The sequence below is a fragment of the Macaca fascicularis genome, chromosome 11, assembly GCF_037993035.2.
Source record: "Macaca fascicularis isolate 582-1 chromosome 11, T2T-MFA8v1.1".
Classification (NCBI taxonomy): Eukaryota; Metazoa; Chordata; class Mammalia; order Primates; family Cercopithecidae; genus Macaca; species Macaca fascicularis.
Window position 1 is genome coordinate 139,246,865 of NC_088385.1, and position 21,204 is coordinate 139,268,068.

General features: G+C 55.7%; 2 protein-coding genes across 33 annotated transcripts in view; one reads left to right on the forward strand and one right to left on the reverse strand.

Moving 5' to 3' along the window:
* The window catches only part of LOC102146045 (putative EP400-like protein), a 53,982-nt gene extending 44,661 nt beyond the window's left edge, over positions 1 to 9,321 (forward strand). For 17 of the 27 annotated variants that reach the window (XR_012420877.1, XR_012420862.1, XR_012420878.1 and 14 more), the window contains 2 exons: positions 54 to 240; positions 640 to 1,920. The gene's annotated coding sequence lies outside the window, so the exon portion shown is untranslated. Of the gene's footprint in view, positions 1 to 53; positions 1,921 to 9,188 lie in introns of those variants that run through there. The other 10 variants (XR_012420866.1, XR_012420865.1, XR_012420861.1 and 7 more) reach the window with 2 other exon arrangements.
* Positions 9,322 to 11,765: 2,444 nt separating this feature from the next.
* On the reverse strand, positions 11,766 to 21,138 carry DDX51 (DEAD-box helicase 51). 6 transcript variants are annotated; one of them, XM_074008464.1, is made up of 16 exons: positions 20,812 to 21,138; positions 20,520 to 20,728; positions 19,553 to 19,703; positions 19,117 to 19,262; positions 18,959 to 19,030; positions 18,690 to 18,796; positions 18,337 to 18,445; positions 18,114 to 18,259; positions 17,670 to 17,859; positions 17,459 to 17,574; positions 17,262 to 17,378; positions 16,844 to 16,945; positions 16,609 to 16,672; positions 16,384 to 16,518; positions 15,360 to 16,092; positions 11,766 to 15,039 (listed from the first exon to the last, which is right to left on the reverse strand). In XM_074008464.1, exons 1-15 carry the CDS (start codon positions 21,113 to 21,115, stop codon positions 16,066 to 16,068), a joined length of 1,995 nt encoding a protein of 664 aa, XP_073864565.1. In that variant the 5' UTR covers positions 21,116 to 21,138; the 3' UTR covers positions 11,766 to 15,039; positions 15,360 to 16,065. The 6 variants fall into 6 exon arrangements, with proteins under 6 accessions (XP_073864565.1, XP_073864566.1, XP_073864570.1 ...); XM_074008465.1 differs by lacking the exon at positions 16,609 to 16,672; XM_074008469.1 differs by lacking the exon at positions 11,766 to 15,039 and having other exon boundaries at positions 17,670 to 17,746.
* Positions 21,139 to 21,204: the final 66 nt, after the last annotated feature.

Consider the following 21,204-nt stretch of genomic DNA (forward strand, 5'->3'; position numbering starts at 1 on the left):
TAACATGGTGTGACAGGGCAGGGCATGTGTGATTCTTGTTTCTTGTTATTTAGACTCCACCTCCCACCTGCAAGGCCCAAGACTGATGTCAGTGCTGATGTCCCAGATGGCCCAGGTTGCTCTGGCCACGCCTCCTGTGGTGTCTGTCCTGGCAGTTGCGGTGCTGTCAGCCAGGGTCACAGAGCCTCCATCAACACAACAGGATCAGTGTTGTGATAGGACAGCTGCAGAAAGCGGCAGGTAGGCAGTCAACTTCACCTCACCCAACTCGAAACAACTCACTTGAGTGAGTTGCATCAAACCTTTCTAAATTTCTCATTCTAGAAGTTGCTGAGTTGTTTTGCCACGTGTTAATTTTTTAAGATGCCTAATTAGAGCCTCATTCCTTGCACCTCCCCCTTCTAAGCAAATGGAGCAGAGACTGCAATACCCCCTAGCGAGAGCTGCTTGCCGCTATTAAGGGGAGATGCAGCATGGGCGTTATTTCTCCTTTTTAAGGCAGCAGGCATTTCCTTTACTGTCATTGCCATGCAGTTTACTCCTCTGAAAAAATCAGCAGCAATGATGAGTGTGAGATGAAGCTCCTTGTCTACATGTGCTTTGTGTGTCCTGTGTGCTGTCTCTCTCCTGTCACCACAGGGGGCCAGACTGGTTGTGCAGCCTCTGCATGTGCAGCAGCTCTAAAAGCTGAAACACCACCAGCAGCAACAAGCTGTGCAGCCCTCAGCCACCCCAGGCCTGCTGCTGCACAGCAGAAGGTAAGTGGCCACTTGGCTTTGTGGGAGCTGCATCTCACACTCATCGTTCAGGCCCCTTAGGCCAGAGTGGGGTTGGACTCAGCCCCTTCCTTTTGGAGGCAGCCTGATGAGCAGAGCTGAGGAGGCTCCTGGAGGTGGGTAGGGGCCGAGTGTTAAGGAACTCAGACCCTGTAATTTTTACATATATTTGCTCTCTGAGGGAGAGCTTGCTTTGCTGTAGAGTATAATTTTTCAAAAATATTTACAATGATTTCTGTGAAAAATCACTCTGACAAGGACTTCTATTTCTGGTAATATGGTAGCTGAGAGAACCTGAAAATCTATCTCAACAAAACATCTAAAAATGCCGGATTTTCAAAAATTGCCAGGTAAAATATATAAAACCATGAATGAGTCTGCAGGATAGTGAGTTTAGAAACCAGGCGAGGGCTGAAGTCTAAGGAGGTAGGTCTGTGCTAAAGACACTCTATGACCTGGGTCCCCATGGACCCAGATGACCTAGAACTTTGAGGTGAGTTTCAGGAGCAGTCTGGAGAAGCCTTGGGCCCAGGGAGGTGCGGAACCAAATTGGAGACCCCCATATAAGGCTGGGCTCACAAAGGGATACAGCAAACACTACCAGGAAATGATGAAGCGGGCAAACTACTCCTATAAGCTTCACTGCAGGAACAGTATCTCACTTGGCCATGGCTGTGGATGGAACATCTTTAAAAAGTCCCTCCTATAAATTTATGGCCCCTGGCTAGCACTCTCCACCACAGGTGTAGGGCCAAAGTTCATATTATTTACATGTTCAAAAGAACTGCAACTGTGAGTTTTAATTGCAAGCATATCTGGATCTATAGTGCCCCAGGCCTCTGCTAGAATGTACATTCTTGCAGGAGGAACCCCCAACCTAGGCCTCAAAGAATTCCAGCCAGCAGGATCCCTAGACTATAAGCTCATAGTGGAAAATCATAGCACATGCAAGAGAAGGGGCATCAGAAGTGATGGCCAAAAGAACCACACCTACAAAGACTCAGATGTTAGAATAGGAAATGCAAATATGTTTAATGTGTTTGAAGAAACAAGGAGAAGCTAAAAAGCATCAATAAGAAGCAACAGATTATCAGAGGCTAAGCAGACACTGAATGAACCAAATAGAACATCTAAAAATGAAAAATGTAGGCCGGGCGCGGTGGCTCAAGCCTGTAATCCCAGCACTTTGGGAGGCCGAGGCGGGCGGATCACAAGGTCAGGAGATCGAGACCACAGTGAAACCCCGTCTCTACTAAAAATACAAAAAATTAGCCGGGCGCGGTGGCGGGCGCCTGTAGTCCCAGCTACTCAGGAGGCTGAGGCAGGAGAATGGCGGGAACCCGGGAGGCGGAGCTTGCAGTGAGCAGAGATCGCGCCACTGCACTCCAGCCTGGGCAACAGCGTGAGACTCCGTCTCAAAAAAAAAAAAAAAAAAGAAAAATGTAATAACTGAAATTCAAAACTTAATGGAAGTAATCTTGATCCCTACCTCACACCCATAGAAAATTAACTCAATGGATCATAGACCCCAAACATAAAATTCAAACTATGAAACATAGGAAAAAAGTTTTGTGACTATAGATTAAGTAAACATTTCTTAGATATGACACCAAAATTAAGCCTATAAAAGGAAAAAATTGGCAAGTCATACTTTAATAAAATTAAACCTTTTTGCTATGTGAAAACCATTGTTTTTTTGTTGTTTTGTTTTTTTTTGAGACGGAGTCTCGCTCTGTCGCCCAGGCTGGAGTGCGGTGGCGCAATCTCCACTCACTGCAAGCTCCGCCTCCCGGGTTCACGCCATTCTCCTGCCTCAGCCTCCCGTGTGGCTGGGACTACAGGCGCCCGCCACCGCGCCCGGCTAATTTTTGTATTTTTAGTAGAGACGGGGTTTCACCGTGTTAGTCAGGATGGTCTCGATCTCCTGACCTCATGATCCGCCCATCTCGGCCTCCCAAAGTGTTGGGATTACAGGCGTGAGCCACCGCGCCCGGCCAAAAACCATTGTTTAGAGAATGAAAAGACAAGTTACTGGGAGAAAACCTTTGCCAGTCGTGTAGCTGATTAAGGACATGTAAACAGAACATACAGAGAACTGTCAAAGCTTACTAATACAAAAACAACTTATTTTGTAAAGTGGGCAACAGATTTGAGCAGACACTCTACCAAAGAAGCTCTCTAGGTGGCAAATAAGCACTCTCTGGGAAATGCAAATCAAAATCACAATGAGAAACTACTGCACACCCGTGAGAATGCCTTAAAGAAAAAAAAAAAAAAGACAAGACCAAAACTAAGTGCTAGTGAGGGTATGGAACAACAGAAATTCTAATACCTTGTTGGTGGGACTGTAAGATAGTGGAGCCCTCTGGAATCAGTTTGGCAGTTTCTTATAAAATAAAACAATCATTTACTGTATGACCCAGCAATCTCACCCCTTATTCTTTTTTTTTTTTTTTTTTTTTTTTTTTTTTTGAGACGGAGTCTAGCTCTGTTGCCCAGGCTGGAGTGCAGTGACCGGATCTCAGCTCACTGCAAGCCCCGCCTCCCGGGTTCACGCCATTCTCCTGCCTCAGCCTCCCGAGTAGCTGGGAGTACAGGCGCCCGCCACCTCGCCCGGCTAATTTTTTTTGTATTTTAGTAGAGACGGGGTTTCACCGTGTTAGCCAGGATGGTCTCGATCTCCTGAACTCGTGATCCGCCCGTCTCGGCCTCCCAAAGTGCTGGGATTACAGGCTTGAGCCACCGCGCCCGGCCCCCACCCCTCATTCTTTACACCAGAGAAATGAAGACATATGTCCCAAATGATAACCAAATACTGTAACCACAATGAAAAATGCAAGTGTTCATAACAGCTTTATTCATTTACCTAAAACTGGAAGCAACCCAGACACTCTTCAACTAGCCAATGGGTAAACAAATGGCGACTCACCGATTCCATAAAACAGCACTCAGCAGGAGAGAGGGCTGGACCACTGATGCTGGGGGCAGCAGGGATAAGCCTGAAATGTCTTGTACAGAGTGAAAGAAGCCACACTTAGAAGGCTGCAGGTTTTGTTTTTATATAACATTCTGGAAAAGGCAACACTATAGCAACAGAGAAGAGATCTGTGGTCACCTGGGCCTGGGGCAGTAGAAGGACTGACTTTCAAAGGGGCAAGAGGAAATTCTGAGGGGCTGTGGAAAGATTCTGTATCTTGAGGCTGATGGTTGTTACATGGCTGTGTGCATTGATCAAAACTGAAGTATGCATCAGAAACAGCGACTTGGACTGTATGTAAATTATACTGCAGTGTTTTTGTGTTTTTGTTTTGAGACGGAGTCTTGCCCTGTTGCCCAGGCTGGAGTGTAGTGGCACGATCTCAGCTCACTGCAAGCTCCGCCTCTTGGGTTCACGTCATTCTCCTGCCTCAGCCTCCCGAGTAGCTGGGACTACAGGCGCCCACCACCATGCCCAGCTAAATTTTTTTTGTATTTTTAGTAGAGACGGGGTTTCACTGTGCTAGCCAGGGTGGTCTCAATCTCCTGACCTTGTGATCCTTCTGCCTCGGCCTCCCAAAGTGCTGGGATTACAGGCGTGAGCCACCACGCCCAGCCTATACTGCAGTTTTAAAAAACTTAATGGAGGAGTTAAACAATACATTAGGGAATTTGTTAGATGCAGAGAGATCTGGAGAAATAATAGTGGTGGCATGAGATTAGGAAACAAGACAAAGAAGACAGGCTGGCTGCAGTGCTCAGGCCTGTAACCCCAGCCCTTTGGGAGGCCAGTGTGGGTGGATTGTTTGAGCCAAGCAGTTCAAGGCCAGTCTGAGCAACATAGTGAGACCCCATCTCTGCAAAAAATAAGAAAAGAAGAGGGAGGGATGAGAAGATCTGACATTCAACTGAGTTTCAGAAGAGAATGAAAAAAGAAAATATTCAAAGAGTGGATGGTTGAGAATTTTCCAGAATGGGTTTAACTTACCAGTCTAAAGACTGAAGAAATACAACAAGTCCCTAGCGGGATACAAAGATATCTGTGCCTGACACATCTGGGCAAACTGTGGCACTCAAAGCAGATGAGAAAACCATGAAAGAATCCAGGAGGAAAACAGATTTCTCACAAAGGAAAGGCGATTCCATGGACAGCTCACTTCTTACTAGGAACTGTGGAAACCAGAAGTAGCTTTAAAGTGCTGGGATTAAACTGTCTTTCAAGGATAAGAGTGAAACAAAGACAGACAAAAACTGAAAACATTTGCCACAAACAAACTCACCTTAAGAAGGCAAATGGCCCTCGATGTGGAAAGCAAAGCGCAGGGCACAGAGGGCGTGCTGGAGAGTAGGCGATGATGCTCACCGGAGGGTCCCCCCGGGGCCAAGGGAGGGGCTGGGAGCCATGCACGGTGAGACTGGAGCATGAGCCTGAGGACAGCAACAATCAGTTGACCACCCCAGGCTGCCAGAGTGTGTCTCTGCTGATCTGCCCCTCATGCTGAGCTGCACAGATGCAAAGACCTTCCAAACACAGTCACAGGACCTTAGGAACATCTCCAGAGCTTCCGTCATCATCCAGGTCTTCTCATCAGCTGCTGCCTGGTGGGGGCTCTGCCAGAGGACAGCCCTGAGTGCCGCCATCAAGGTTGAGGAGGCCACGTGCCACCCACGAAGCTGCCTGCAGGCCGGGAGGCTTCTCTTCTGGCTTTGGGCCACGTGTGAAGGAGAACCTGTCAAGCTCTGACTGGTGAAGTCTTCAGAAGAGCTCAGAGTCAAGTGGCAGAACTCCTGGTGCCATCTGCTTGATGATGGGCACGGGGTTTCCTTGGTGTTTTGATCTATAAATACAAAAAATAAGTACAGCGCTGATGCTGAATCGTCCCATGGATGGATGAACTGATTGAAAAAAAATCAAATAGCCTGACGTTGAGAGTCAGAAAGGCCAAAGGGATCGTGACCAACTCAGCATTCCACTGGAGGCTATATGATCAAACAGCAAACCGTTTATCATGAATGTAGGATGTAAGTGAAACTCATGACTGCGTCTGCTGCCAGATTTGCTGAGGGCGGTCACTCCCTGGCTCAGGACTCCTTGAAGTTATCTACTGGGAAATCTAGCACCTATTGTTCGAGCCTGCTGTGAACCAAACAGGCAGACTGCCAATTACCTGACAATCATCCCTTCCTTTCTCACTGTCTCTTTTACCAATCAATACGGAGGGCTGTGTAAAGCTCAGGGCCCTTGTCCACTAGAGGCAAGGTGCCCCCGACCCCTTTTTCCAAATATACTCTCTTGTCTCTTGTCTTTTATGCCCACGTTTGCCCCCTTTGTTCATTCCACCAGGGATCAAGGGCGGTTACAAGTGGCGCCCTGAACAGCGACAGAATCAAGCAGTTTACAGCCTGATCCATCTCACTGGGGTTAAATTTCACTTTTTATATTTAGTTATTACCATGCTGATGTTATTTTGTAATATGCTTATGTTATTTTGACTACTTGCATACCAATACTAATTGTAATGATTTCTCCGTCGGGATCATTGTTTTTTAACACCTAGAGCCTTGTGATCAATTTTTGTACACATTTCTGTTGCACAGAAGTGTATGGGAGCTGTCAAAGGATTCCAAGCATAAAATACATTAGGACTAAGTCTGTGGGAGAATGGAATGGGAATACAAAATCAGAATAAGGAGTGTTGCAGAACTTGGGTTACTAAAGAGCAGCTCAGTTGTGTGGCTTCGAGGTGCGGTGGGGAGCGGCAGCCCACGGAGGGTTGGGTGGCGTGGAGGTGCGGCAGGGCGCGGCAGCCCACGGAGGGTTGCATGGCCTGGAGGTGCGGCGGGGCGTGGCAGCCCACGGAGGGTTGCATGGCCTGGAGGTGCGGCGGGGCGCGGCAGCCCACGGAGGGTTGCGTGGCATCCAGGTGCGGTGGGGAGTGGCAGCCCATGGAGGGTCGGGCCCCTCAGAAGCAGTTTCCTGACTTGCATGTTAGTCCCTGCGAGCTCTGTTCTCACATCCCAAGGCACAGTTTTGAACCGCAGGCGCATGGTGTTCAAAGGCCACTGGTTTGGAATATGAGCAGGGCTTTGGCCTTTTGCCTGCTGGCCCCCGAGCTGTGGGCTTGGTGGGCGATGATTCTCTCCCACCTTATGGGAAGCGCTGTCACCTGGACCAGGAGCTGTAGGCCCCACCAAGAAGAGAACTGCAAGCAGCGGCAGGTGCATTCTAGAAGGTTCCTTGAGCGGGAGCGAGGCCTCCTTTTCTGCCACAGTCACAGGAGAGTGCTACAGAGGCCTTTTCCCTGTCATTTTTGCTAATGGTAGAGTCTCCAGGTGTGGTCCAGGGGAGCTGCTCCCCCAAGGCCGCAGCCCAGAGCAGCCGCCACCCCCGGATGCCTCCCATGAGCCCCCAGGCCTTCCTGGAGTGGGCAGCTGGTGTTGCCTCCCACCCCTGCCCAGCGCAGCCCCTGGCGCAGGAGCCACGGGGAGGGCCGGACTGCAGTGAGGACGTCTCCTGGGATGTGCCAAACCACTGCGTGGAGCCTGGGCGACTTCTCAGGGTCTTGGTGCAAATGGCCTGGCCCAGGAAGCTGGGCCGCCTGGCTCAGAGACGCCAGACCCTGGCTGGCAGTGGGGCTGCCAGGGGCGGGGACGCTGGGGGAGCTAGGGGTGTGGGCCACCGTGCTGCCTGCCCCAGCCTGGCGGCCTCTCCGTAGCAGAGCTGAGGCTGGGCCGCAGATGGGGGAGCCTGGATGCGCCTCCTTCCTCAGCCTCCTTCCTCAGCCACAGGAGGACGCGGTCCAGGAGTGCAGCGGGGCCTTCGAGGGGAGCGCCTTCGGGTGCGGATGGTCCCTGCCACCCGTACACTGGTTTCTTTTTCTTTCCCACGCCTCCCCACAGTGATGTGGACCCCAGCAGTGTCATCGGCAAGGGAGGACCTTGGGTCAGGGGCGCACTTCTCCAGAAACGGCGTGAGGTTTCTCTGAAAGGCCCGAGAGGCCGCCCCCACCCTGGGCTTCTCTCTGCTTAATCAGTAAGGCCGGGGAGTGCCCGGGGAGCCGCAGCAGGTGAGCCACACGCAGGTGGCTCACACCACCCACTGCCTCCCTCTGGGCCTGGACGGGCACAGCTGTGCTCTGGGGAGGCTGTGCCCGCCTCTGCTCCCTAACTCCGCGGGTGTGGCCAGTTTTGCTGACTGGCCTGCTGCCTGGTCTTGTGCCACCTTCCAGAGGCATGACTGCCACCCTGACCTGGGCGGGAGCTTGGGGATGGTTCTCCTCTTGAGGCCTGGACGGGCCTCTCGGGTCTCCTGCGGAGACCAGGCCCAGCTGAGCCTATGGGTCCACCTCTCAATTGCCCAAGTTTGCAGCTATCCAGTGACAAGGACCATCTCCTTGGAACCGGGGCTGATAGGGGGCCTACGACTGTTTGAGTGGGGGTGGCTGTGGGCCTTCCGGGCCCGGGACCCTGCCTATGCCCTGGCAGGTGGACTCGCTCTGCCTTCCTTTTTTTTTTTTTTTTTTTTTTTTTTTGAGACAGAGTCTCACTCTGTCACCCAGGCTGGAGTGCAGTGGTGCAATCTTGGCTCACTGCAACCTCCACCTCCCAGGTTCAAGCAGTTCTCCCGCCTCAGCCTCCCGAGTCGCTGGGATTACAGGCGTTCGCCACCATGCCTAGCTAATTTTTGTATTTTTATTAGAGACGGGGTTTCACCATGTTGGCCAGGCTGGTCTCGAACTCCTGACCTCAGGTGATCCACCTGCCTCGGCCTCCCAAAGTGCTGGGATTACAGGCGTGAGCCACTTGTGGCCAGCCTTGGTCTGCCTTCCTGACAGTGTAGACCTCGCTCCTGGAGGGCTAGACTCCTCCAACTCGCCCTAAAGTCTCTCAGCAACCAGAATGCACAGGGCTGTCCGGAACACTCATGTCTGGAAAGGTGAAGGAGGGGTTGGCCACCCCTCCACAGCTCACCGTCTTTCCGCTCCTTCTCTAAGGCCTGTCATTTTGTAGCAGGACGAGCCACAGACAAAACTCCTCAGATACCAGATTAAAGAGGGAAGAGGTTTTTATTTGGCTGGGAGCGTTGGCAGACTCGCGTCTTAAGAGCCGAACTCCCTGAAAAAGAAATTCCTAGCCCTTTTAAGGGCTTACAACTCTAAGGGGTCCACGTGAAAAAGTCATGATAGATCAAGTAAGTGTGAGGAACATGACTGGGGGCTACATACATCAGCTAACAGAACAAAAAGTTTTACAGTGCTTTCTCATACAATGTCTGGAATTTACAGATAACACCAGTAGTTTTAGTCAGGGGTTAATATTATTATTATTTTAACCACCAGGGCCAGGTAGTGGCGCCAAGGTCATCTAACTATTTATCTTCCTTCTGTTTCTTTCCAACTTTTTGCTTTCTCCCTTTTCTCCTGTTTTATAAACTAGGGAAAAGGGGAAGTGGGGGAGAAGCTGGGAAGGACAACAGGAGGAGTGGTGTTCTCATTCCATCATTTGAGTTCTAGATGAATGCCCAGCAAGTCACAGTTCAGGCCCAGCAGCCGACCGGCCAACAGCCAAGAGTGGCCTATGGTGAGTGGCCCGCCAGGAGAGGGGCCTACGGTCTGCAGCCCACCAGGAAGGCACTCTGTCTGCCATCTCCCCGTGTCTCAGGTTCCCAAGGCCATGGGGACCCTGCCAGTGCAGGCCCACATGCAGGTGGGGGCGGCTCACACTGTGCCCCTCCCACGTGACTGATGTGCGCCTTGCTGTCATTATCCTACTTTCAAGACCCACCCCCTTCCTCCAGAGAGGTAAGGAGACGGGAGTGTGTGGACAGCCCAGCCCTACACTCCACACTGAAGGTCCCTCCTCCCTATTCTGTGCTCCGTGAAGGTTGCAAAGAGCCCTCGAGGCCCAGCCACAGATGCCTGCCTGAGCCCTCAGCAGCTGGTGGCCCACCATCCTGCCGCCGCCGGCATGGCCCTGGCACACCCCTCAACCCCACCCCAGCCCCTCCCACCTGGTCCCCACTGTCACTGACACCTCGGCCCTCCTGTTGCCCCTCCCACCTCTTCCTCTGTGTGCTCAGCTGGTGTCCTTCCTGTCGGGCAAACGGCTTCTCTCCCCTCTCACATCTCTTCTCAAAACTCTGGGGAAGGCTCCAGGCCCCCATGCCACTGTGGAAGGGCTGGGATGGGCCTGCCTGATGCACCACAGCTGCCCCGGTGCCCGCTCCTCCCACCTCCCCAGTGTGCCCCGGTGCCCGCTCCTCCCACCTCCCCAGTGTGCCCCGGTGCCCGCTCCTCCCACCTCCCCAGTGTGCCCCGGTGCCCGCTCCTCCCACCTCCCGTGTGCCCCGGTGCCCGCTCCTCCCACCTCCCGAGTGTGCCCCGGTGCCCGCTCCTCCCACTTCCCGAGTGTGCCCCGGTGCCCGCTCCTCCCACCTCCCGTGTGCCCCGGTGCCCGCTCCTCCCACCTCCCGTGTGCCCCGGTGCCCGCTCCTCCCACCTCCCGAGTGTGCCCCGGTGCCCGCTCCTCCCACTTCCCGAGTGTGCCCCGGTGCCCGCTCCTCCCACCTCCCGTGTGCCCCGGTGCCCGCTCCTCCCACCTCCCGAGTGTGCCCCGGTGCCCGCTCCTCCCACCTCCCGAGTGTGGCCAGGCCCACATCTCATGTCTGTGCACCCAGCGGCACTGAGCCATTATCAATCCCCGATAAACGGCAATCATGGTGAGGTAGCCTTGTGGTCTGGGGTCAATACCAAGGTTCCTGGTTTCATGGCCAAGGAGATCGAGGTCGCAGACACACACACACACACACACACACACACACACACACACACACACACACACACACACACACCAGTTTGGAGCAGACGTTTAATAAGCAAAAGGAAAGAACAGCTCTCCGTCAGAGAGGGGAACTGAGTGGCCTGCCAAGTTGTAGTAAAGATGTCAAGGCTTTTTTGTTTGTTTGGTTTTTCCTGTCGCCCAGGCTTGAGTGCTGTGGCGCGATCTAGGCCCACTGCAACCTCCACCTCCCGGGTTCAAGCGATTCTCCTGCCTCAGCCTCCTGAGATACATGCCACCACACTCAGCTAAGTTTTGTATTTTTAGTAGAGGTGGGGTTTCACCATGTTGGCCAGGATGGTCTTGATCTCCAGACCTTGTGATCTGCCCGACTCAACCTCCCAAAGTGCTGGGATTATAGGCGTGAGCCACCGTGCCCGGCCTGTCAAGGTTTTCATAAGTGGGCTAGTGATGAGGGGCTAGAGGAGGGATGTCCTGTCCTCCCAGGGCCCAAGGATTTAGCTGGGACCAGGTGTGGCATCTGTATAGAGAAGAGTTCCTATCAGACTCTTAGTCTGTTGCTCTGTGACGCTTTTCTGGGAGGTCTCTGGGTCTGTTCCCAGACATCTTCTTGGGGCTACAGGCACCCCGGAGAGTCTGCTTTTAGTTTCCCTATCTTAGAGTGCCTAAAGGGAAAGGAATGTGCTTATTAGGGCCCACTGTTTTACTGGGGCCCGTTGTGTGTGAAGTTTGGCGATTACCCAGGAGACTCCCCGCTGACTCCTTCTCTGCCCGAGCTGTCTCGTCTGTGACTTACGGTCTGCTCTTTCAGCCTGCTTGGTGTTAGAGAAGAAGTGATTTTGAACTCAGAGGTTAGAAAGGGAGCTATTTTTGTTAAAAGGCAAGTTTTCTGCTGGAGACTGGCTTTACCCTACCTAAACCATTTCTTTCTGCCTCCTATAACAGTTGCCTTTGCATTCTGCTGCCATTTGTTTGAACACAGTCCACAGGTTCAGCGGTTGCGTCTCTAATCAGCTGCCAGTCCCGTCCCAGACATTCTTTGCATCCACGCTGAGGTCTGAATTGAGGGAGGCGGGCTGGTGTTTCCATCCTCACAACTCCAGTGAGCTGGGCATGGCCGTGGCCTGCGTCTCCCTGGTGGTTAGTGATGTTGGTATCGTCCACCTTTTTCAAACAAAGTGCTGGACTCAGAATTCACACACTGTATCCATCCAGTCCATGGTTCTTAGTAAAAGGTTTATAGAGGTGAGCAGCCATCACCACACACAATCTAAGAACATTCTCATCATCCCCAAAACAAACCCCACCCACTCCCCGCCACTGTGTCCCCAGCCCCAGCCCCCACTCCCGGCCCTGGCGCCCTTTCATCTCTGCCTGTGCCTGGGACACTCCCTACAGCTGGAGCCTTCCTTCATTTAGCATCAGGTTCTGGAGCCTTCCTTCACTTAGCGTTGGGTTTCGGGTTCATCCACATGGTGCCTGTGCTGGTGCCTCACTCCTTTTTCTCTCCTGGTGTGGATTTCCCACGTTTTATTATCCATTCATCAGCTGATGGACATGTGGTTAGTTTTTAGTTTTTGGCTACTGTGAACAGTGCTGCGGAGAGATTTGTGTACACGTTTCTGTGTGGATGTAGGTTTCACTGATCTGCGGTGTACAAGGTGTGTAGGAGGGAAGTGCTGGGTCATAAATGACTCTGCATTTAACGTCCCAAGGCTTTGCCCAGCTGTCTCCACATGTGACCTTCCCACCAACAACATGTGAGGTGTCCACTGAACAATCACAAGGTTCACAAATCTGGGGAGGAGAGCTCTTTTTTTTTTTTCAAACCAGCTTCAACGCAGGTGGACCGAGCTGTCTCTTAGAAAGGGTTGCACCCTGCAGGGTGGCTGTCCTGCCAGGCTGGGAAGCGGAGCCTCTGGCAGAGACACAAGCAGGCACTTCTGAAGCGAGGAGGCTGTGGCGGGTGTGTGCCAGGCGCACGTGTTCAACAGGTCACAGAACAGGTATGAATATTCACAAAAGGGGAACATGGACGTGTGTGACAGGTAAACATGCATGTTACGTGGGTCCCATCTTCACGTTGGGGTGGAGGCATCACATTCGAATGCATTATGAATAATTAGACCGTGCATGCGAAAAGCTGAAGTGGGGACGGGAAGGCACTCTGTGCGCAGCCTCCACACCAGCCAGGGCCATGCACACTTCGGTGCTCTCTGATCAGGAGAAAGTCACCGCCGTCAGCCTTGTGTCCTGATCAGGAGAAAGTCACCGCCGTCAGCCTTGTGTCCTGATCAGGAGAAAGTCACCGCCGTCAGCCTTGTGTCCTGATCAGGAGAAAGTTACCGCTGTCAGCGTTGTGTCGTTACGGCTGTAGTCGTGGCTGGTGGAGCAGGGGTCCGTGAGTCCGCGTGTGTGAGCTGGGTAAGCTGCAGTTGCTTCAACATTGCTCGTCTTGAGGCCAGAGCTTGCTTAGCTGCTGGAGAGAAACATCTTGTGGCCCCAGAACACGGTTTATTCTGTAAGTGTGGGTGTATGACTTGAACCTCACACAGCCCAGCCTTAGGTCCTGTTTGTAATTTGGCATCTGATTGCCATGAAGACTCTGTTCTGTCAGTCTTAGGGTCCCTGTTTTAACAGAAGGTTCCGGTTTTTTGCATCTCCACCCACGCCTACCTTCTTGGCCATCCTTGTGGGTGTGAGGTGGATCTCGCTGTGGTTGAGCTGCATCTCCCTGAGGAGTGGCATGGAATGCGTCTCCGTGGCTGGCAAGTGGCATGGAATGTGTCTCCGTGGCTGGCGAGTGGCACGGAATGCATCTCCGTGGCTGGTGGCCACTGTGCCTGGCAGTGCCCCAAAGAGAGCTTCCGTCAGGCTGAGCCCGGGGAGGGCGGGACAGGGTTGTACCTCAACCACCATGGGCCGGTTCTGGGCTTGCTCTTGTCTGCCCTAAGTGTCCACAGACTTTCAGTGGCTGGTGCTTTGCTGATGTCACCAGCCAAGCCTGCCTCACTGTGGGGTCAGCCGAAGTCAGTTCTCACTGTCTTCCTTGACCAAAAACCAGACCACATCAGTGGCGGCTATTTATATATCATAAGCGGCATTTTGATAATTCTGGGTATGTTGCTTTCTAAGAAATGAGAGAAAACCAACGTGCTGGGAATTAGCTGATTCCAGGCTCTGCAGAGGCAGCATTTCCCGTTTTGCTGCTTTGACCCCCTCTGAGGTCCAGTCCACCTCGGGAAAATGATGGCAGTGTCGAATTCTCTGTTAAACACAGATCCATCTGTTCATCACACCCTTTAACACACAGGTTCAGCACAGCCGCTGGTGACGTGTCAGACCACAGTGGCCAGTAGCAGGGGCACGTGCATCCAGCAGGCACAGCACAAGTTACTACAGCAGTGTGTCACCATGGTTGGCTCACAGACGCCCGTGCTGGGGGCACAGAACCCTGGGCAGCTCTGGACGCTGCAAGGCCGAGGCAGCAGCCAAAGCCCAGATGCAGCCTCCACTGGGAGGTTCCGGGCCCCAGCAGAGGCAGGGCAGGCATGGGGAGTGGGGTGGGAGTCACCCAAGAGCTCAGCAGGGCGGCTTCCTTGACGTGCGCCCCGACCAAGGGGATTCAGCACATGCTCCAGTCGAGGAGGGCGCCCCCATTCTCATCCCCTTTGCTGTTGGACTGGGGTGGGACGTCCAGGGCTGCTGTTGCCTAGTTTTTACACTGGGAAGCTCCCAGGACTAGGACTGGCCCAGAAACCTGGACCCCAGGAGAAGCCTCTCATTGGATGACCACAGTAGACACTGGGAGGGCGGCTCTGTAGCCAAGGCCCCACGATCCAGCACACACGAGGGTGCCTCGTGCAGCCTGCACTGAAGCTTGCCTTGTGTGGGAATGTTGCATTTATATCCCGACGAAGTGTGTGCGTGTCTGGTGTGAGGTTTCTGGTCTGAGTGCGTCCCCGTAAGCGTCCATCCTGCTTGTGGGATTTGACTTCTCATGCGTCACCTTGGCCTGTGGCTGGGGGACAAGCGAATGTAACTCGAGGTGAGCCTCAGTCTCAGGAATGTTTCCACACTGTCATTCTACTGAAGCAGGTATCTCCAGGCAGAGAAAGAACCACAGTTCACTCCTATTTCTTTGAATATTATCATACAAGACTTTCAAAACAGAGCCTCTTTACAGACAGTGGTCAGTGTTTCCAAGGCGTGTTTTCCACGTTCACAGTGGAAAGTTTCATGCTGTGAGTTGACTTTACACCCAGGCGGGGGACTGGTTACAAAGTAAAATGTTGCGAACTGCACAGCTGACTTCTTTGGTCTGTGACAATGCAAGCAACTCTGCCTGACACAGGCCTGGGGAAGGGTTTACCCGCATTTCTCAGCGTTTGTTCCAAAAGCAGGACAGCCCACGTGGGTCCCTCATGTGTCAGCGTGGGACTCTGGAGCGACCTTTCAGAGGGAAGATGGTCAACACATTTGTGTTGCTCTGAGAGCTAATTTTTTTTTTTTTTTTTTTTTTTTTTTTGAGACGGAGTCTCGCTCTGCCACCCAGGCTGGAGTGCAGTGGCCGGATCTCAGCTCACTGCAAGCTCCGCCTCCCGGGTTCACGCCATTCTCCTGCCTCAGCCTCCCAAGTAGCTGGGACTACAGGCGCCCGCCACCTCGCCCGGCTAGTTTTTTGTATTTTTTAGTAGAGACGGGGTTTCACCGTGTCAGCCAGGATGGTCTCGATCTCCTGACCTCGTGATCCGCCCGTCTCGGCCTCCCAAAGTGCTGAGATTACAGGCTTGAGCCACCACGCCCGGCCTGAGAGCTAATTTTTTATTTATTTATTTTTTTTGAGACAGAGTTTCGCTCTTGTTGCTCAGACTGGAGTGCAATGGCATAATCTCAGCTCACCACAGCCTACACCTCCCAGGTTCAAGCCATTCTCCTGCCTCAGCCGTCCAAGTAGCTGGGATTATAGGCACCTGCCACCACACCCGGCTAATTTTGTATTTTTACAAAATACAAGACAAATAAAAGAGATGGGGTTTCTCCATGTTGGTCAGGCTGGTCTCGAACTCCTGACCTCAGGTGATCCACCCATCTTGGCCTCCCAAAGTGCTGGAATTACAGGCGCGAGCCACCATGCCTGGCCGAGAGCTTCATTTTTAACATTAACTCAAGGTTAATCCCGACAACTCTCAGAAAAATCATGACAGGTGCCACTGTGTCTGTCTGGGAGTACTTTTCATAGTTTTACTGAGGCTTCATTGCCAGCGGCCATCCTGACCTTCAGGCCATCAAAGTGACAGGCCCTAAAGTCTCCAGTCTGGGCGTGTGCTTGAGCTTTGACGCCCAGGCTGCCTGGCGCAGAGACCACGTGCTCGGGGAGGAAAGCTGTGTCTGCTGGGGGACTCCTTTCCTCACACAGAGCATCAGTGATCAGCTCTGGAAGGAGGCTCAGGGTGGTGAGCGCGCAGTCCCTCTGGTCCTCTGGTGCAGTCCCTCGGGCCCTCCGAGCCCCGGCCTAGGCCGCCCTCTGCTTGTGCTCTTCCTGTGGGGGAAAGAGGACGGCTCAGCACCACACACTCCTTCCCCTCATTGTCTGCGGGACCCTGGGCTCTGCCCGGAAGGCTGAGGACGGGAAGCCCCGCGCTGCAGAAGCCCGGCCCTGGCTCTGCTGACCCTCCCTGGGGCCATGCATTTCCACCATTGACACTCGGGGGCTCCTTGTCCTTGGGCCAGAAGCTCGAGGACAACTTGTATGACCCTCTTTCCTCGTTTCCTCTTTTGTGCACGCGTGGAGAAACCCTCAGAGGGTTTCGTGCCGGACACTGGCCCTCACCTTGATGGACTCCTCCAGCTGGGACAGGGCCTCCTCGTACCGAGGAACCAGGGGCTGCAGCAGCTTGCTGGAGAGCTCGTGCCGCCGCAACTCAGGCGCCCCAGCTTCAGTCAGCATCTGGAGGAACCTCCTCTCCTGGAGGGAAGCTCATGGTGGAAGGGGGTTCTTGGGCCAGCCCCTCGTCACCCTCAGGCAGCAGAAACTCCCAAGACCCTCGCGCCTCACCTGCACTTTCAGGAGCAGCGTGAAGGCCTGTCCCATTTTCCCAGCGCGGGCCGTCCTCCCAGCCCTGGAATCACACGCGGCTATCTCCAGCCTGGCCCCTGAGCCTTCAGGGGTCTGACGAACGACGGCTTCTCTCCACACCAACCCCACCCACACCAGGCAGGACGGTCCCACATACAACGCCCAGGAGCTCACAAAGCCCCAGACCCCCCAGTGGCGGCTGCGCCGCACTCACCGGTGCACATAGGTTCTCAGGTACTGGGGGGCGTCATAGTTCACCACCAGCTCCACACCCTGCACATCGATGCCTCGGGCGGTGGCATCCGTGCTGATGAGGCTGCCGGGACACACAGCATCGTGGGCCTGCTGTGCCAGGAGCAGGGGCTGTGGCAGCACCGGCCCTGTGGGGGGCAGCTCAGGCCTTTCTGGGAAGTGGCTGCCATGGATCCAGGGCACAGGAAGCCGATTTGCAGAAGGAAGCACCCTTTAGAGGGCCCCAAGCTGACCCTGGAGTGGGCACCCCCACCCCACAGAGGCCCGCCCCGAAGCTGACCCTGGAGTGGGCACCCCCACCCCACAGAGGCCCGCCCCGAAGCTGACCCTGGAGTGGGCACCCCCACCCCACAGAGGCCCGCCCCTGCCCAGGGACTCACAGCTGGATCTTCCCCTGTTCAAACTGCTTCAGGATCCTCCTCCTCTGGCCAGGGCCGTAGCGCGAGGAGAACTCAGCCACGTCCACACCCCCAAAGGCCTGCACCAGCAAGAAGAGCCTAGGCAGAGAGAAGGCTGCAGCCCCGTGATGCTGGGACCAGAGGCTGCCTCTGCCATCCCCGCCCAGCTGGGGCCTCACCTGTGGGAGTTCTCTCGGGAGTTAGTGAAGCAGAGAACCTTCGAGAAGCCCATCTCCAGGACCAGGTGCAGGACAACCAGCGGCTTAGAGCTGAGGCTGCAGGGCACGTAGTGGTGCTACAGGGACAGCAGGGGGTGGGGATGGAGGTGGGGGTTGGTTAGGGGCCCCAGGCTCCTGGCGCAACCCTCTGCCCAGCCAGTATCCCACTCACCGTGAGCCCAACAGGGAAGGCATACTTCCCCGAGTCCCCGTCCCCATCTGTATCTTCTAGGCCCCTGTGTGCCAGCCCTGTGGAGAAAAGCCGGGGCTGATGGAGGCCCAGCTGCTGCAGCTTTTCGGGGTTCTGGGTCAGAGTAGCCGAGAAGAGCAGCTTCTGCAGGGGCATCTGCGGACAGCAGGTACTGGAAGAGAAGGGGGTGTTGCTGGCACTGTGTCAGCGGCTGCCTCGAGACTCCAGGGAACGGGATTCTTCACACTACCCACTGTAGAGACTACTGTGGACCAGGGGCAAGGTGAGTCCAGCTCACAGAACAGAACGATGCGGTTCTGTGCACCAGAGCTCAAGCCAGCCTTGTCTCTTGGCACTAAGAAAGGAGAGCTACACGCAGAGGCCTCTGCTCAGGGGATGCCAGCAACTGGGCGTGCCGCTGGATACCTGGCGGCTGTCACATCCTGGGCCTGTCTTCGCTGGAGCAAGGCACAGGGGTCCGTGGGGTCCTCACTCTGGAAGGCAGCCGCCACCACCCGTGGCAGCCAGGACTGATGCATGCTGTCAATCATCCGGTCAGCCTCGTCGATGACCTGCGGGAGGCAGGGAGCCCGGGACTGGGTGGCACGGCCCTGAGCTCAAAGCCCAGGCCTCTGGGGTGGGGACTTACCAGGAAGCGGAGCTGCTGGAGGTTGAATCCTGGGGTCTGGTCGATGTGGTCCACCAGGCGGCCGGGGGTGGCTACCACGATGTCAGCCAAGCAGCGGAACCCGTCAGCGCTACAGACCAAAGGGCGGCTCGAGAGAAGGAAGCTTTCTCAAGGGCTTCCGGACAGCAAGACGCTGCCTCACCCCATAGTCCCAACTCCACCCTGCGTGGGAAGGGGGCAGACGGGAGCTCCTCCTCTTCACGGGAACCAGGCGGTTAAACTTGGCGGCCCCTCCTCTGCTCCTGTGGTGCCTTAGGCCACCGGCAAGGCTGAGCAAGGACACCTTGAAAACCCCACACCCTGACGCAACCTACGTTTTCTGGACGAGGCTCTCCTGCTCCTTGGCCAGAGACTTCTGTCCCGTAATCAGGGAGACTCTCAGAGGTGTGGCATCCGTGTAGATGTTGAAAACTTTGGTCACCTGCAGGAGAAGTCTGTCACCGGCCTGGAGATAGCTGGTGTTCCCCCACTGCAGCAAAAAGGACCCCAGATCTAGTCTGGGTCACCCAGGGGCTGACCGCCGTGCACTAAGCAAGGAAGCAGAGGCTGGCGGTGCCACACTCCAGGTCTAGGGTCCGTCTACCTGCTGGGCCAGCTCCTTGGTGGGCAGCACGACCAGGGCACGGATGTGGCAGACCACTCTGGACAGCAGAGCCTGAGGAGGAAGGGGCTCCTGTGTCAGCAAGGCTGTTACCTGCCCTCTGCACACGCGCTATAGAGGAAGGGGACCCTCACACAGACCTGCACCACAGGAATGACGAAGGCCAGTGTCTTCCCACTGCCTGTCGGGGCAGAAACACAGAGGTCGCTAGGCCGGTAGCCGCCTCTGCCCACCAGAAACCCACAGGCCGCGCTCTCCAGGAGGGCAGGAATCACAGCTGCCTGGACTGGACGAAGAAAGGCGAGAGAGAAGTCACATGTTTACGCCTGGGCCTGCCGCTTCCCTGCCTGTGACCTCTGGGCTGGGCCGCTCTGCTGGAGGCCTGGGAACCACTCCCCCGAGGAATGGCACCAGGGCCCAGAGGAATACCAGCCTCAGGAGAACCATGAGCTTGAGGGTGCTGAGACCACACTTGGCACCGATGTGGCAGGGACGCCTGACCCATGGCCATGCACAGCCTTTTGTGTGGGTGCCCAGGGAGGTGTTCCCTCAGCTGCCTGCCCGGGGCTGGGGCACCTGGAAAGTAGGACGAGATGCCATGTGCCCGCAGCTGCTTCTGCAGGTCAGGGTGGACCTCAGGGATGTCCTCGATAGGAACCAGATCTTCGTTGACGTTCTTTCTGACACAGCTGGGCTCAGCCAGCCACCTTGGCAGGAAAGGCTGGACCTGCCATCAAAAAGAGAGGCCAGGTGAGCACCTTCCAGGCTCTCACGCAGAAGCAGCCCGGGGTGGCAGAGGCTGGGAGAGGGAGGCCGGGGAAACCTCTTCTGTAGTCTCCAGCTCCTCCTCAGCCCCACGATGCACTTTTCATGCAGCCTTGACAGAAGTTCAACAGCAAAAGTAGACACCACTCACTGAGCAAACTCACCTGTAGTCTCCCATCAACCCACAGTGGCACCCACCCTTCCGCAGCCAGGAGGCCCTGTGACCTGGTGCTCGCCTGCCCCAGCCACGCCGGCGTCCCTGCCTCGAGGCCTCTGCCTGGCATCCCCAACCCTCAACTTTGACCTGGCTTCAAGTCTTCGCATCCCAGCTCAAAGAAAACCTTCTCCACCCCGCCCTACCTAAGGTGCCCAAGCACTCTGCCAAACTTCTCCTTTTCTTCACCTGTCTCACCAGAGATCTCTACCGAAAACCACCCGTGCTAAGCAAAAACACCAAGGGCCAGGGGCTTGCGGAATGGCCTCTGACTTGCTCCTGAGGCGGTGAGCGCACAGCAGGAGACCCCCCCCCCCGCACGTTCACGCAAGCACATCCTGCAGGAGAACTGGCGCGGCGCGACGGGATGGCAGGGGCAAGCCTAGCAGAAAAAACGGGAGCTCCGCACATGCAGGATCCAGACAAACTGCAGGCCTGGCAGTGAGGCGCGTCTGTGACCCGGGAGCATTCGCTCAACGATGCCTTCCGGGGCGACCGCCACACTTAAGAATCTGCGCAGCCTCCCCTCCCACGCCGACCACCCTTCCGACAGCCGCCGCTCACCTTCGGCGCCTTCCTCCTCCCGAACCCCCCCAGCACCAGGCCGGGGACCAGGGGTCCGGCCGCCTCCTCCAGGGCCCGTCCGTCTGGGGCCGCCTCGGCGCTGGCGCTGCGCTCCCCCGGCGCATCCTCGCTGCTCCCTGAGCTGGGCTCCCCTGGCGCATCCTCGCTGCTCCCTGAGCTGGGCTCCCCCGGCGCATCCTCGCTGCTTTCTGCGAGGCAGACACCCACCCGGCAGCGCGTCAGCACCGAGTCGCCGGCGCCCCGGAGGGAGCCCGCTCGCCCCACGACTCACCTGCGCCCGCGTCCTCGCCGTCCGCCTTCCGTCGCTTTCCCTGCCGCGCCTCCGGGCTGCCCGACTCCGCGCCGTTCACCCGCCGCCGCCGCCGGGGCCGCCGTCGCTTCCTGGTCGCCGGCTCGGTCGGTGCAGCCGCCTCGGTCGGCGCGGGCTCCCGCTGCTGCTGCCGTTCGCGGGCCCGGCTCTGCAGCCGCTCGAGCAGCGCGCGGGCCCGGCCGTGGGCCCCGGCCTCCGCGCCCTCCCGCCCCGCCGCAGCTGCCGCCTCGGGGCCCTGGTACCGCGCGACGTAGAATAGCGACATGGCCAGCGGCACGCCTGGGGCTCGGGCTCGACGCGCGGCGATGACGTCGGCGGCACGCCTGGGACTCGGGCTCGGCGCGAAAGACGGGG